Source organism: Cryptotermes secundus, unplaced genomic scaffold (genome assembly GCF_002891405.2).
Source record: "Cryptotermes secundus unplaced genomic scaffold, Csec_1.0 scaffold22, whole genome shotgun sequence".
NCBI classification, from domain to species: Eukaryota; Metazoa; Arthropoda; class Insecta; order Blattodea; family Kalotermitidae; genus Cryptotermes; species Cryptotermes secundus.
In genome coordinates, this window is record NW_019742961.1 from 3,751,368 (window position 1) to 3,767,582 (window position 16,215).

General features: G+C 36.1%; 1 protein-coding gene across 2 annotated transcripts in view; it reads right to left on the reverse strand.

The window, feature by feature from the left end:
* Positions 1 to 11,440: 11,440 nt before the first annotated feature.
* The window catches only part of LOC111873403 (protein expanded), a 243,917-nt gene continuing 239,142 nt past the window's right edge, over positions 11,441 to 16,215 (reverse strand). For both annotated transcript variants that reach the window (XM_033755073.1, XM_023868084.2), the window contains exon 12: positions 11,441 to 15,144. In XM_033755073.1, coding sequence (XP_033610964.1) covers positions 14,464 to 15,144 — 681 coding nt within the window. In that variant the 3' untranslated portion in view covers positions 11,441 to 14,463. The remainder of the gene's footprint in view (positions 15,145 to 16,215) is intronic.

Genomic DNA, 16,215 nt, shown 5'->3' on the forward strand with positions numbered 1-16,215 from the left:
TAATCTAAATCATATTTACTTGAATAAAAATTATTAACTCTATACTATATTCCCAACATGAAACAAGAGTCTTAAGGGATATTCCACACTTGAGTACAAGTAACAACCAAAAGACCCATTTAAGGCTTACCCAGACTCATATCCAGTGGATGGTGGGGACAGTTTCATAGAGGTGAAGTTACCAGGGCATTCCCCTTCCCATTCTTTCCAGCGTGGAAGCCATCTTTAAAAACTGCAGACAGCAACTGGAAAGGAAATACATTTCTCTGAAGGCAGTGAAATACATGAACTCTACGATGTATGGTTTGAGAAATCGAAGAATCCTTTGTGAGCCATTTATCGGTGCATTAAGAAAATACTGGAGCGTTCCTAAAGCAAAACAGAATCATTTTTATACATAGCTGTCATGTATAAAGATGACGCTACTGCACTTCTGTTACCGCCCAATAAAATCATGACCTACTGTGGTACTTCTTAAGGTCTAGGCTTGCTCTTTTACCTCCCGTTTTGTTTGTAGGATGAACTAGCCAACTTGAGCACTGCCTCATTTTCAATGCAAGAAAGCATAACAACAATGCGACATTACTATATTGTTACCGTCTTCAACTCCATTAATAGGAGCTTGCCTGACTGTCACTTCATCAGAGTACCCCCCTCCTCCCAACACACATACACACAGCAGTTAGAATGCGGCTGGTTGGTCCTTCTTTACTTGTAGTAAATTCAATGTAATTACAGGTGTCTTAACTTATTTACAACATTTTCATTTCGTGCATCCTGTTGTGTTATAATACATAACTTCTTTATTACAACCGTCACAACACAACAATATTAAGGTCAGTGCCTAGTTTTGGCTCTGCTACATGTTTCGGCTATTAATAGCCATCATCAGGCATTTACATGGTTAATATATATACACCACTGAACCGCAGTACTAGTAAAATTGGATACAATATTATTAATTATATAAAGTACTTGACATAAAAATACAATAAATTAGGTATATAAAAAAAGTTATAGTATAAAACAAGAATAAAATTCTTCGATTGATGTTTTACATAATCGAGTCAGTCACTGGTTTTTGTAATTTTGTTGCGTTCCCACGGACAAACTAGGCTCTGATCTTGATATTAGTTGTGTTGTGACGGTTGTAATAAAGAAGTTATTTACAACAGGTATGTGACTGGCCCTTTACAAATGAAGACCTAAGCATTGGAACTCACTATTCAGTTAGCCCCTTGCCTGACATCAAGTTGTGACCTCGTCTGAAAGATACCTATCGAGCAGGTATACGTACAACACTCAAAACTGCTGTTTCTTTAATTTATCTTCCTCTTAGGTCTACTCATGTGTTTTCCTTCACTCTCTGGTGCTTGTGTGGATTTTCTAGCGTCTGTCATGTAGGTTCCTGTTCTTCTTGTTTACTTCTCATTTTCTTTCTTGCGTCCATGAAAACAGGTCAGGATTTCTGAGTGCTGTTTCGCCCTTCCATTTTCAGATGCACATAATGTGGTGAGCTGTCAAGGAGGGATAGAAATAATGTCAGCAACATGCACCCCTGGATGACAGCTTACTGCTATTGTAAGGTCTGAATGTTGTTCCACTGAACAGGACGGTTCTGTGACACTTGGTTAATTTTTCATTTATTGGTTGTTTCTCATCTGCTTCAGCACCATGAATGGCACATGTTGCTATCAGATGGGACACAGTAGTTGTCGTAGAATGTGCCGGGATTGAGTGAACATGGCTTTGTATCAGAGAACACTGCTTGCCTTTGTTTCTCTCTCTCCTTGGTCATGGTCGTGGATCATATGTAACATTACAAAATTATGTAAGTGCAGGTAGCAAATCAAGGATGCATTTCGAAACAGTCACAACAAATTTAGTAATATAAATTCAAAATACAAACTGAAAAGACTGGATTGAGAAATGATAATTACCAAGCTAAAAACAGGAAATCTAAGGACAGCACTCATCACTCCAAGCAGACTATAATAACAACCCCCCCAAATGGAGAACCAATGTAAACTCACCCATAGGTGATGATGTACAACTGCCTGCACCATCTGAAGGACTAGAAACAATCTATTTTAAAATTCATGCCAAACTTGAATTTCGCTTCATCCTCCAAACCTCTACCCATGGCATTTTTTTAAGACAGGGTGGTCTGTAATGAAAGAAGGCAAGCCTCTGCCAAAGAAATGTTTATAGAAGGGAAAAATTCATAAACACAAATGTTTAGTACCTTCTCTGATTGTGTAAGTTGAAAAAATAGAGTATTTAGTTTTCTTTGCACATCTGTAAAATGTTTAATCTGACCATGAACAACTCACTGTTTATCCATCCCTTTTTCAAATGTTTTCTGCGCTTATGCTTGGGTGTGCATTCTGCAATATGGCCAATCGCAAAAAAAAAAAAAATCGAGAGACACCCCCTAATTACTTGCTCTTCTGGCCCTCCTTTTTCCTAATGCACTCATGGCGCAGTAAAGCACAAATCAACAAGTCAGCTATGTAACTCTGTGGCACTGCTGGAATTGAGGTTCTCACAGTGGTCTCAAAGAAAAGCACTGTCTTCTGGGATGTAACACGAGGTAGTCTGGCTGAAGTTCACAGGCATTTCAGAGGAACATATTGCCTCCATTTTCAGTTGAAAAGTAAGCCAAGTGAGTAGCCAGTAACTGAAATTGAAATGTGTCAACAAAGTTTAGTAAAATTTTCCATGTGGGCAGAAATGGCATAGTGTGAACCCTTAAAAAAAGACCTGTAACAATCGGCCAAGAATTTGTAGAAACTTATATTCATTTTGTTCCACAGCTGGAGTATCATATTATGCCAGAATATACTACATAAAGGGATCTTTTGAATAACGCTTCTCCAATTTTAATTGCATATTCTCTGAGTTCAATATTGGGAGATGGACAATAACATAAATAAATTTTCATTATGCACATTATCGCCACCCACGACTCTCTGCAGCCAACATCTGAAATTTCACACAACTGCAGCTAGTCCCTCTTCAGTGATGCTCATCACTGCTGTTGACATTCCTTGTTCCAGTTTTGGAAACTATCTTACAAAGGCCACATAAGACATAATTGCAGAGGTTAAGATCTGGAGAGAATGGTGATCAGGACCACCCATGTCCGAACCATTCAGAAAAAATTAACAGACAACATTATCATCAAAATTCTCATTCAGCCCATCCAGCACCACATTCTCAGTGTGTGGGCGAGAACTGACCTGTTAAAAAGTGTTTCTTTTTCTGAAACTAACATTCCTTCCTTGGAGAAATGGAAGAAACTATTCTTGGTCTGCTTTTACCGTTCTCATGGTCTTGTCGCTTGCAGATTTCTTATACTTTTTCTTCTACCCTGAAGATGGAGGCGATACGTTCCTCCGAAACGTCGGTTAACACCACTTATACACGGTGCCAAATCCCAGAAGACTGCTTTCTTCATATTCTTGGTGGGTTTGGATATAATGGTATTGTCGATAAAAATGGCCCAACAATACCACTTGTTGACAGAGTACACTATACCATTTAAATTGTCTCCATTATTGTGTGGGTGTTGACCAGCCCACACATGTGCATTCTGCTTGTTCACGTAGCCATTCAAACGAACATCGGCCTCACCACTAAACCTAAACTTCAAGATACTGTTAGACTGTCCTCCAAAAACATCTTAATGCCACCACAGAAGTCAACTCTCCTGGCTTCATCAACCTCAAGAAGGGCTTGTTGCATTTGAAGTTTGTACAAGAACAGTTTCATTAACTTGTTGAATTATCCTTATGTTGATGATGCTCCCAAGCTGAGTTGTTGGGAATGACGTTTTACATGTTTCCTGGTAATTTTAGTCAATGCCTGCTCAATAAAGTGAATGTATACTAGTTTTCTGGAAGTTATCTTCTTACCAGCAACACCCTTGATCATGCTCCCAGTCGTTCCAAACTTGTTAAAACCAATCTGTTCATTGCACACCTGCTTGGTGCTTTCTTGCACTCATATTTCACTTGGCATTCATGGTGAATTTTAACATTAGCAGTGTTCTACTGAGTACGCCATCTTGACCACTACTGCTTCATGATGACATGACCAAGGACAGCACATTCTCTTAAGAATACTGAACTCTGATGCTCCTGATACACTGACGTTTGCCAAATAGTTAAGTTTTATATTAAAGTAAAACTGGACCACCTTTTACGACGACCCTCTACATGGCCCAACATTTTTACGAACTGTTATGAAGCACTCACAGACTGCTTCAAGTTATATACAAAACAATTTCTTAATATACCATGATGTTTCTATTTGAAAAAATAAATTCGTGCAAACGTCTTTCATAAAAGAATTAGATTTTTAGTACTACCTCCTCGCCTCTTTAAACACAAAATTTATTGTCTAACAAGTAGGGTCGCAATGTTTTATTTTCTGACAATGTGAAATCTCGAATAATTTTGTCAAAATTATAGTTCAGATTTTAACAGTCTATGATCAATTTGAAATCTATTAATGAGTCAAAGCCAATATAATTGGATTAGTTTACTGATATTACATATTGCTATTACTACCAATGTTGCTATATACATTTTATCTGTAACTGACCAAAGTAATTACCAAGACAACTTCTGGAATATTTTGATTTCCGGTATGTCAGTTAATTTGTATAGCATAAAAATCGGTATATTCAACTAGATTATAAAATTATGCATGTAAGTTACAGCAAACATATGCAGTTTCTACAACATCTGTCAAAATTTTCAACTGTAATAAGAATTTGTGGGCTCACAATTCTTTCGCTGACTCACAATTTAAGTAAATTTTTGTAGATCATTTGTAGTTATATTCAGCACCTGTCACTTTTCTTTGGTATTATATTTTTCAAAAGACATATCATGATAAAGGGATATAAGCATCCATTTAACAGTTTTAGATTGAAAGTTATACATATCATACTTTCAAACTAAACTTCAAAAATTGTTGTCCAGCCTGTACCAGATTGTCGAAGGGGTCACATTTTTGACAAAAAGTATGTCAAATTACAATTTACATTTTCTGCCTCAATTAATTTCATATGTGCCTCCTATACAAATTGTGTTGACACATAATACTTGAAAAAATGCATTTTTTCAATACTGTGTAAAGAACATTTCTCATAATGGATTTAAATTGGCAGGCACTCTCTCTGCAATCACCAATATTCTGACAATTTTAAAATGCAGTCCTACAATTACAACATTCATAAAAGGAGAACACTTACTTCTTTAAAATATCTTTAATAAGTAGATAATAATGTTGAACATGGTAATATATGTACAGTGAGATGATAGGTATTTTACACATGCAACTTATTCCATTTAGACCCATTTAGACATATTACAAAAAATATTAAAAACGTGATTACATAACTAAAGGACACTGCACATGCATTTGTGAACACAAAGTATCCGTAATAAAGCTGTGCATCAAACGATAAAAAGAAGTTCATATTTTTTCATAAATATTTGTCATGTAACAGTTCTTTAGATCCAACTGCTTACAAAATATACCAGTTGGCTAATATAGGATTTGGAATATGATTTTTTATGTGTCATAAAATTAATTTTTAGAAGAGTGTAACATAAAAGCAAGAAATTTAACTCTTGCAACTGAACTAAACAAATGCTTTATGTAGGAAGGTATACAACCAACGATCCCTTCTTAATGCCTCTTAAAACAGAAACAATACCATCATACAAAACTAAATATATACTAACTTCTAGCTTATTTCACATTAATTGTCTGTATGGATATAACTGTATAGCAGGAAAATTATGATTACAAATACAAACTTGAGCAATTGATATTTCTTACAATGAAATGGGGGAAAACATAGAATATCATAAAACAAGATTTACACACATATTTAACACCTATATTATAAGGCTTATTCTAAACCAAGATTATGGGAAACAGAAAATGGCACCCTGAGAATCAGAAGCTTGCAAAGCTTCAGGTTTGACAGATGATGTTAGTTTAGATAAAAGTTGAGGCATTAATATACAAATAGTGTGTCTCAATATACGGCATTTCCATTAAATATCAATGGCCCGTCAACTTGGCACATAAGGGTTTAAAGCAACTCACCGAGTGCTAATTACAAATAAGTACCTTAGACTCAATCTTTGATTCACTTAATTATTATAAAAATGTAAGCATACTGATAGATTTCAGGTCTACTGTAAAATAGCAACTGCATACTGATCTAACATCAATTCAGCAGCAGCAGAGATGGTAGACAGAAACAAATCAGATCCCCAGAATCATTTCTAGAACGTCTGAGACTAATACATATATATAAAACATGTATTTTATGTTCATCTGTGAACCTATTAGGATATCATAGGAATTTCAACCCAAATTCTACAAGACAAATATTTAGATGATATACACATCACTATAATAAAACAAAAATGGAACATTCTTAAACTTTTCTCATTAAACTAACTGTATAATATGTGCTTTATACAGTGCCTTATCTTAGACCTTCCCACAGACTCAACTGCTCAGGTGGAAGACTGTGATGCCCCCATCTACTGTAACTGTGGAGATTTAGACTGCTAGAAGAATCAACACAACTATTATCTAACAAATTATGAATAAAGCTTAATTAGGTTACAGCAGATGCTGGAACTGCTGTTATTACAGCCAACAGACTGTTCAAGCCTAGCACCAGCTTCATCATGCTGGTGTGGGGTCACAGACAACAGTCCCTCAGACAACTTGAACAGGAGTATTTGGGTATACGTTTAAAATTTCAAGTATACTTTACTTCAGAAAAATAACTTCAATACGTGAATGCAGACTTTTTAAAGAGGTGCCTGGAATGTGTGCAAAACAAGAGATCATTTCCAGCATATGCTGTAATGTGGGTTTCATTTGTAATTTTATATGTAACAGTTTGTTGAGTCTGCCAATAGTTCAAATCTCCATAACCCCATCAGAAAGGAACAGTGACAGACACTTTTGCACCAGCTGCTCACCAATGTGTGGTAAGCTCTAATATGATCTGAGCTATAACTTACATAGACAAAAGTACTATTTTGGTGCAGGCTTCAGATAGTATAACTCTGTATATTTACCAAATCGTTTATGACTTTTCTTTGAATGATTTGTTCAACACCTTACATAAATCTCTAAATTAATCCAAATTTCATTACCAACCTGCTCACCCAAAATGATACAGGTAATCAGTAAGTACCTCATCCAAATTCTTCATGGAATTATAACAAGAGACTTCACCATGGTCTGTCTCAAGTCAAGTTTTAACTTTGCTACTCTTTTACCAGAAGCTTTGTTAAATTGTCTATGGAAACACAGGGATATCTTGTCATCAGCAGATTCTTAATAAAACATTTAAAAGTAACTTAATTTCGTTAATAAGACTGATTGTACTTCACATAACATTCTTCCAGATAATGAATTTACAAAATCACTACATCTCTGTCACTATATTATCCAGAATATTTCTCCTTCTAAAGCCAAAAAATTAATCAGATGAACATAAAGACAATATGACAAAATTGTAAGTGTATATATAGGATATTATTATGCACTAGAAAGGTTATTTTTAGAGCAGTGACAATTTACATTCCGCAAAAAATGCTAAAATGTGGTCTATGGGTTCCACTGCAAAATTACACAATAGGCCTGACTGTTATAAGGCCCTTTGAAAGAGCAGTACAAGAGCTACAAGAGTCACTCAGAATCGAATGCCCATTTTTTAAAGGAAATCAGGCAAGGCTATACTCTTTCTTTGAGCACAAGATTCAACCTTTCCCAGACTGACTGAAAAGTGTCAATATATTCCAAGTGATAAAAGATTTCTGCGTGACTCTTTTCGGTCTAAACTACTGCTGCAGCTGGGTCTCAAATTCTTTCTTGAATATGCCTTACAAAAAATGTCTCTATCTCCTTTTGCTTGCTGTTACTAAGGAAAAAATCTGGCAAAGTCATACACACTGTTCTAATGTCTACATTTAGTAAAATATCCTTCTACTAAGAAAATATATAACAAATACTTTAATAAATGGCAGCTGGATTTATCGGTGGGTTCCGGTACCTAATATGCCTGCAGCAAGGAAGATCAATGACTCTGTCCGAAATTTCATTATTATGATCTGAAATTATAGAAAACTTACAACCAGATTATGAAACTGAATTCCTAGAATTCAATAAATCAGATGTTTCAAAACTACTGCTAAATCACTCAATTCAAAGCTATACGAAGAAGAATGTCTTTCAACCGCTTAACAATTCTTAAGTGAAGGTGTTATACTTTCATAAATGTTAAGGAAATTACTTGTATATCTATCGTTCTGGACATCAGAATGCCACAAATATAATTCTATCTTTTTTACTTCAAGAGAAAAACGGTTATATGTATATAAATTCTGGATATTACTGTAGTACAACTAGCGCATTAAAATCTTATTTGGATTAGAGAAATTGTTAACTTACACATCACTCTACAGAATATTAAGACTGTACATAAGCCTGGGTGATATAACATTGCCATATCACTTCACACATATTAAGTGTGATTGTAATTTGTCCCACAAAAGATACATGATTTGAGGCTATTGAGATAGATTTTTCTGGGGCTTACAAATTTCCTTTGCCTCTTATGCTTACATTTCTCATCTTCTACCAATATATTTGATACAAAATATCATTTACGACTGTTTATCAAACTTGTTAATGCTTTCTCTGATTATTCCATAATACCTTGGATTAATACATTTGTTAAAAATATTATCCTAAATTAACTTGGGCATGATTTCTTCTTTCATCCTAAAAGTATTAAATTAATAATACTTCAGTCATGATTATACATATCACACAAAATATGTCAGTATATGACGTAGTGCTGTGCTTTACTAAACAATGTGTATATAGATTTCTCATGCTAGATCACATGTAAACAGTACGAAACAGCTGAATTTACAATGTCAGGTATTACAATGCTGAAATCAACATCAATGTTAATAAAAACTTTAATTTCAATTTCAATTTTAATATTAATTTTAAAGTAATACCTCGTTTTCAAGAAGAAGAACAATGCAAGTAACAGTTATTAACTCACAGGACAGAACATTAACACCTAAGAATGATCAGAGTGACTGAAACCTCTCATGTTATTCGTGACATGAACTAAATAATTACATGCCTGGCAAATAACAATAGCCATGTGATACATTAATAAATAATTCCACAACCAAACATCACTGGCATGTTGCATACAGGTAACAGGTGACTGACTGTAACTAACTGATGTCATTGTAGACAAGAATCAACTGCTCACAGAGGCCGGTTTGATTGGGTACAATACATTCCACTGAAGACAGCCAGATTTGGGGTAAATATGTCTGTGCATGTGTGTGCAATGTGAGATGAGTTGCTGCTGTTATATACATTGAGAAATGCACCAAGCTTGGCAAGTAATAAAAAAGATCTTCAATTTGTGATGTTGCTTCTGTTTAATTGGTGGTAATTTTTATATAGCTCCACAGTTACAAGATACTCAGATTTTCAGCATTACATGTATGTATGGCACAATCGAAGATGATAAGGCAAGATATGACCCAGCCAGAAGCGATGAAGGACAGAAAAAGAAAAGTAATGGCTCTCCAAAGAGGGAAGGTAATGGCCCTGCACTGGAAATACAAGAAAAGTGTTGTACTGCTGAGCATGACATACAATGTGCAAATGGTTGACATGGGAGATAATCAAATGAAGACAAAATTTCAAGTAGTCACTGACTATAATGACAGAATGGAAGGGGGTAAATCTTGCTGACCAGCACCTATCAGATTACTCTGTACTTACAAAACATGGAAACAAGTACTGTACCATACAAATATATTATTTTGTATATTTGATCTGGCAATGTAGAGCTCCTGTCTTCTATGGCAAAGAATGGAGTAAAAGATTCCTCTATAAATAGACTCTGTGTAATACAAGAAGACTGCTGAAACATCATCCATAGAAATCCTTATGAAAGGCATCATGTCCACGAAAATCACCAGCTCTTTTGGGATATCAAAAGGACACTTTCCTGAACAAATATCCCAACAGAGAGGAAATAAAGCCCAAAGGCAGTGTGAATTGTGCAGCTGGGTGCATAATACATGAGGCAACGAAATCCACAGAAAGTCAATACTACTGATGGCGCCACTATTCAGTGTCACTGTAAATATATGACTTACTGTATTTAAAAATTATTTTACTTTACTGTAGAAAGTATAGCTGTTGCTATATATAGGAATTAGGTTAACCGTCAACACAACAAATATACTCGCGTTTAATGTTTTACAAGTCTACTTTTTATTCCTGCTACATATTTCGATCATACGTGACCATCATCAGACAATTATATATAGGAATATGTTTAGTTATTGAACTACCGATATGGACATGATATGACATGCCCAATTCTACATTGGAACCTTAGAATTAAGTTGGCGTACATATTTTCTTAACCTCCCATACTAAATAGTTTTAAATATTTTTAAAACATTTCTAAGTTTTTTAATATTTCCATAATATATTCAACACTTATATCACTTAATATATCTTGATATATTGTATATATTTCATTTTTTATATTTTATCTTACTTCTTATCTTCCATTTTAATTGTAATATTTACCAACTCGAGGCAAATTTTATCTGTTATTATATAATATGACACATTACACTGGTATGGATCCATATCAGTAGTTCAGTAACTAAATGTATTCCTATATATAACTTGGTGTCTCCACCTTATCGTGGTGAGGGGGTTTGAGTATGCCAAGGACCCTGAGAGCTATACCAGTGGTAGCATAGCTACTGGCAGGGCCTCCCTTGCTGGACAGGTCAAAGGGTAGGCATCAGATGAAGAGAGACGCCAAAAACCAAAAACTGATGCCAGAAGCAGCGTCGTCAGTAGCGACTTGAAGCACAGAGCAAATGATGCTCGAGATGGTTCAAGTTCATATAGCAACAGGCGTGACCAGAGTGGTTTGAATGGCTGTTGTACTGCGATGTGGAAAGTAAATGGAAAACTACCACATTATCACTTTTCCTGGATAGTCTCTTTCCAAAAACAGAGATACCATGTATGCGAGATGTTTCCTCTGGAGACAAAACAAACCGGAAGGGCAGACAGAAGTGACTAGAAGACGTAAGAAGATGCTGGATGACCTTCGGAACAGAAGAGGATATTTTTATTTGAAGGAGAAGGCTTGAGATCGCATTAAGTGCAGGAATTGTTTCGGAAGAGACTGTGGACCTGTCCTCTGACAGATTACTGATGAATGAATATAACTACCTGATGATGGTCTTGTATGACCGAAACATGTAGCAGGAATACAAAGTTGAATTGTAAAACATTAAATGCCAGTATATTTGTTGTGTTGACAGTTAACCTAATTCCTATATATATCTGGAACACACAACAGGATGCAACAAATGAAGATAGCTGTTGCTGTTCAATGATTTCAAGAAGGAACATGTTGCCTGATAACAGCCAGCAAACATGTCAATAATACCCGGTCTATCACTAGGCAACTGCTTGGTAAACATGTTCCCACGGCAATGGATATGCATGCAACGGTCAAGGTATTGTCGGACTATAACACTGGAAACAGCGTTTTCTATGTGGTTCCTGCTGAAATGTTATAAGCAGGGTCAGTTGAGTTCTGGAGTTAAGAGCTGTCAGCGATTCAGTTGAGTGGAGTGACATGAAGTAGATGGTTGTTGACAGAGAGAGAGAGAGTTGCCAGCAGTTCAGTTGAGTGAAGTGACGTGAAGTAGCTGGTTGGTGAATGAGAGTGTTCATTTGTCAGTTGAAAGTCAGCCTGTGAAGAGAAGACCTCGAGGTTGGTGTGTAATGACTGCCAGCCTGAGACCCAGTTAGCTGGGTTGTCAGTTAACAAGTTCTGCATGGGCAACTGTGACACGAGGTTGCAGGAAGCTGAAGAATCTCCACTGTTAGAAGCCATTGCTAGGGAACAGCTGTTGAAGATACAGCAGTATGGAAAAGGCTTAGCAGATGCTGTGGTGCTCTGTACAATGTGGAGATTAGTGATAACACTGTAATTACTTGTAGTTCCAAGTAATGTGTACAAGTTGTCAATACATCAATTTGCCAATACATACCCCGTATATAGTCACACTCCTGAAGAAATGTGACATTATCATCACAGTTCAAGTACTTCACTGAGAACTGTTGTGTTTATACACTGGCCAGCCTGATCTAGGATAATTATGTCAGTATACCACTAACATTTGAACTGTTGTGACTAATGTATAACTTTATTTGAAATTGTACAGTGACACAATCTAAAGTGAAATATAAGACATTATTCTTCTGGGGTCGATTTTCAGGAAAGAAACATCAGGTAAGTAGTTAAACAACCATTAAATTAATTTAGAACATTCAATGAAATCTTGCATAACTATCAATACCACATCAACTTTAATTAAACTTCTAAATCAATGTAAATGTAAATCAATAGTCTTGCCACAGCCAAAATATGAAATGATATCTGGGAACAGTAACATTAACACATATGCACATTTTATACATGTTATGTTTCAGTAACCACAACACTGACAAAATGTGTGGTTTTGTATTCTATAAAATACTGTTCATCAGCAAGCAGGATGGTGTAGCAGTACTATTTAAACCTTGGCCAGGACATCAGCTATCCTGAGGTTTTTGTGGTTTTTCTCAGTTCTCCCAGGAAAATGCTGTAACAGTACCTCAATTAGGCCACAATCAAGTCCTTCCAAATACTTTACAATTTAGTGTTCCCCAGTCACCCTATCATTTGATGCTAAGTCTGCAAAAATGACAGCATTGTAAAATAAAATAAAATAAAAATAAACAGTGAAAGGGAGAGTTACTCTTCATCATCATGATCTATGCAGTATTAGACTTATGTGCCTGTTCCTAAAGCTCCCAGGTGTAACTGCTCCCTCCATCTTCTCTTCAGAAGTCCAGGATCTCCTTGCACCAGTGATTTGCATTCCAGTGCCTACAATGGTATTCTATTTATTTTTATTAGGCATATGTATGTAATCAATTGTTCAGTAGCCTTCACATTTCACTGATAATATTTTACACATTTAATTACTGTGATTTTAATATTCTATTCATGATCTAATTTTCTAATAACCAGTAAAAGTTTGAGAAACCTCATTTTTGCGCTTTCAAGGACCACGTCTCAAAGTAGCTCTTGTCATGATCTCATTATCTCTTCTTATTTTTGTTTCTGATTACATTTGTTTATAAAAATTTCTCTTAATAACCTTTTTTATTGTGTTGCAAAATTTTAATTTTACTTCCATTTTACTGCTTACCTTATGAAACTGAATTTTCTGCAGCTTAATATATTTTTTACTCATAACTACATAAACATTTTTATTTAACTGTCATGTTTGAACTAGAGAATAATACGACCATTAAGAAATAGTGCCTGCTTGTGTACATACTGTGTAACTGAATTATTTGTATTCACTTGCAATTCTGTTATGGTTGGCTGGAGTAAGACTCCATGATAACCTACACTATAATAAACATGGCAACACCAATTTTTTTTTTTATTTAAGTACACCAGGTATATCCGTGCACATGAAACTGCACACATATATTGCTTGGCAACAACTGCACAGAGCAATGTCACATCCTAATTTGTTCCAACTGTGAAAGGAGTTTTCTATATCTGTTGTTTCCATCATTCCTACCAGACAAGATGCACTCAGCAATTTATATTGAGACATGTACAAATGTTTTGTTGTCTTGGGGTGGTCTTTCTTCTCACAATTTGGAGGTCCTTACGCTGTAGCTTATTTTGCTTATACATAAATCCAGTACTGCTGTTACATGGTATGTGTACAGTAAAGCTTCACCGTAACATACTGATGCAGCAGAACACAACCATGCTGTTGTGTTTATTAAATAAAATATCCAATAGCTAGTTGATTAACTGATGTTTTGTTATAAAGTGTGGTATGAATCTTAAGCACAGAGTAAAACTGTATTTATTGCAAGCTAAACTGAATCAGTACCACAATAGCCTCAAAAAGTGTCTAATAAAGATTTGTAAATTGTCACAATTCAGATTTATATCTTAATAATTATACACATGATGAAGTTAAGCGCAATCTACTGCCTATGACAGCACTGAACTCATCAAATCTTGAAATTTCAATTATTCCAATTTCTGTGATCTATATCATACTGAGCCATTTTCATAAAATAGATCAACAGGACAGAAAATCTGTACCAATTTCAAATTCCATGTCACTGGCTGTTTTAACTATAAATGGTTAGTCCAACAAGCAATTAGAATCTAAACTACCACTTAATTATATGCATTCCTGTGATAATATGCATACAATCATATGATTCAGGCATGCCAGTAGTGTTCTCTCATGGTAAGACAACATCTCGATGTTGCTTGCTTGTGCTGCCACTTACTCCTAATTTAACATTAACTGCAGATTGGCCACTTCTCACTGCTGCAGAACTGTTTATATTTCCATGTGTCACTTTCATGTTGTCCTGGGGATGGGTTGGATGTGTGTGGGTACTTGCAGACACTTTCCTTTGAGGCTTTGATATCTGAGTGGTAGACAAACCTGACACAGGATACTTGTGTTTACTGCTACTATATGAAGAGTGTTTGTTTCCTGATGATAATGATTTGTTAGCTAATAATGAAGGTAAAAGCATAGATTTCTGAGGTTTACCAGTTCCACTGATATCAGTGTTCACTGAACTACTACTGTCTGAAACTGTTGTTTTCCCTTCTGGGCTCACCAAACCAACTTTGGATCCAGTCTCAACATGCCATGAAACAGGCCTTTGGCACCTTCCTCCTCCTCGTTTTCCACCAGGTCCGGGGTGCCGAGGCATAACAAATGCATTTGTCTGTTTCAGAAGAGAACGATCATTGCAGAGAGCAGATATTAGTGGCAAATCTAGATTTTTGCTCTTCTCTCTTAGTGTTCGAATATCCAACATGCCTTCTTCATCATCGTTAGCTGCAGGCGCCTTTGAAGGCTCCAAAGGCATTGCAGGCTGAAGTTTTGTTGCGATTTTCTCAGTCACCTGTGGAGTATCATGCTGGTTATTAAACACATAACACATACATGGGTTTTCAAGAGAAAATGGGAAATTGAGATGTATGCGTCTTGATGATGAATCACCCATGGTCCTATATGAGTATTCTAATATAAGCTTCTTTGTACTTTTCCATCTTCCAGTATTCTAGAAAATAGAAAATACTATGTTTTGGAAAGTGGGTTTGTTTCTGTCCTCAGCTGGGGGGGGGGGGGGGGGTCCAAANCGGAAAGAGTCCAAAAACTCGGTAATTTTATGTGTTCTACACCATCCTCAGAAGCCTTTAGAAACTACATGACCTGCTTCATTCTCACGGCTGTGATGATATAGATTGCCATCGCTTGGGATGTGATATCATGTCACCTGGTAGACAGGGAGTGTGTCCTGTGTCAAACATGTGTTTGACATATTTTTAAGTTTGTTTATTTGTTCTTATGGCCGGGATATGTTCTTTATATTGGTTTTAAATGTGCATCCCCCATCTGTCTGACACACCTTAGTGGGCATTCTTTACATTTTAGTTGGTAAACGCCACTATTGTTAATTGTCCTGGTTTTAGGTGTTCTTTTTTTGTGTTAGTGGTTCTGAAGCCTATTCTTATATCTGTGTCCTTGCATAATTCTGTAATTGGTCTTGTTTTCGGTCCATGATAAGTGACGGTCCATTTCGTTTCTTGTATCCTCTGTGGGTTTTAGGCAGTACTGTTTTGTTTTTGTTTTGAGTGTATTATTTGTTGGTGATAATGGCTTCTGTTTTTGGAAAGAGACTATCCAGGAAAAGTGATAATGTGGTAGTTTTTCCATTTGCTTTCCACATCGCAGTACAGCAGCCGTTCAAACCACTCTGGTCATGCCTGTTGCTATACGAACTTGAACCATCTCGAGCATCATTTGCTCTGTGCTTCAAGTCGCTGCTGATGACGCTGCTTCCGGCATCAGTTTTTGGTGTCTCTCTTCGTCTGATGCCTACCCTTTGACCTGTCCAGCAAGGGAGGCCCTGCCAGTAGCTACGCTACCGCTGGTATAGCTCTCAGGGTCCTTGGCATACTCAAACCCCCTC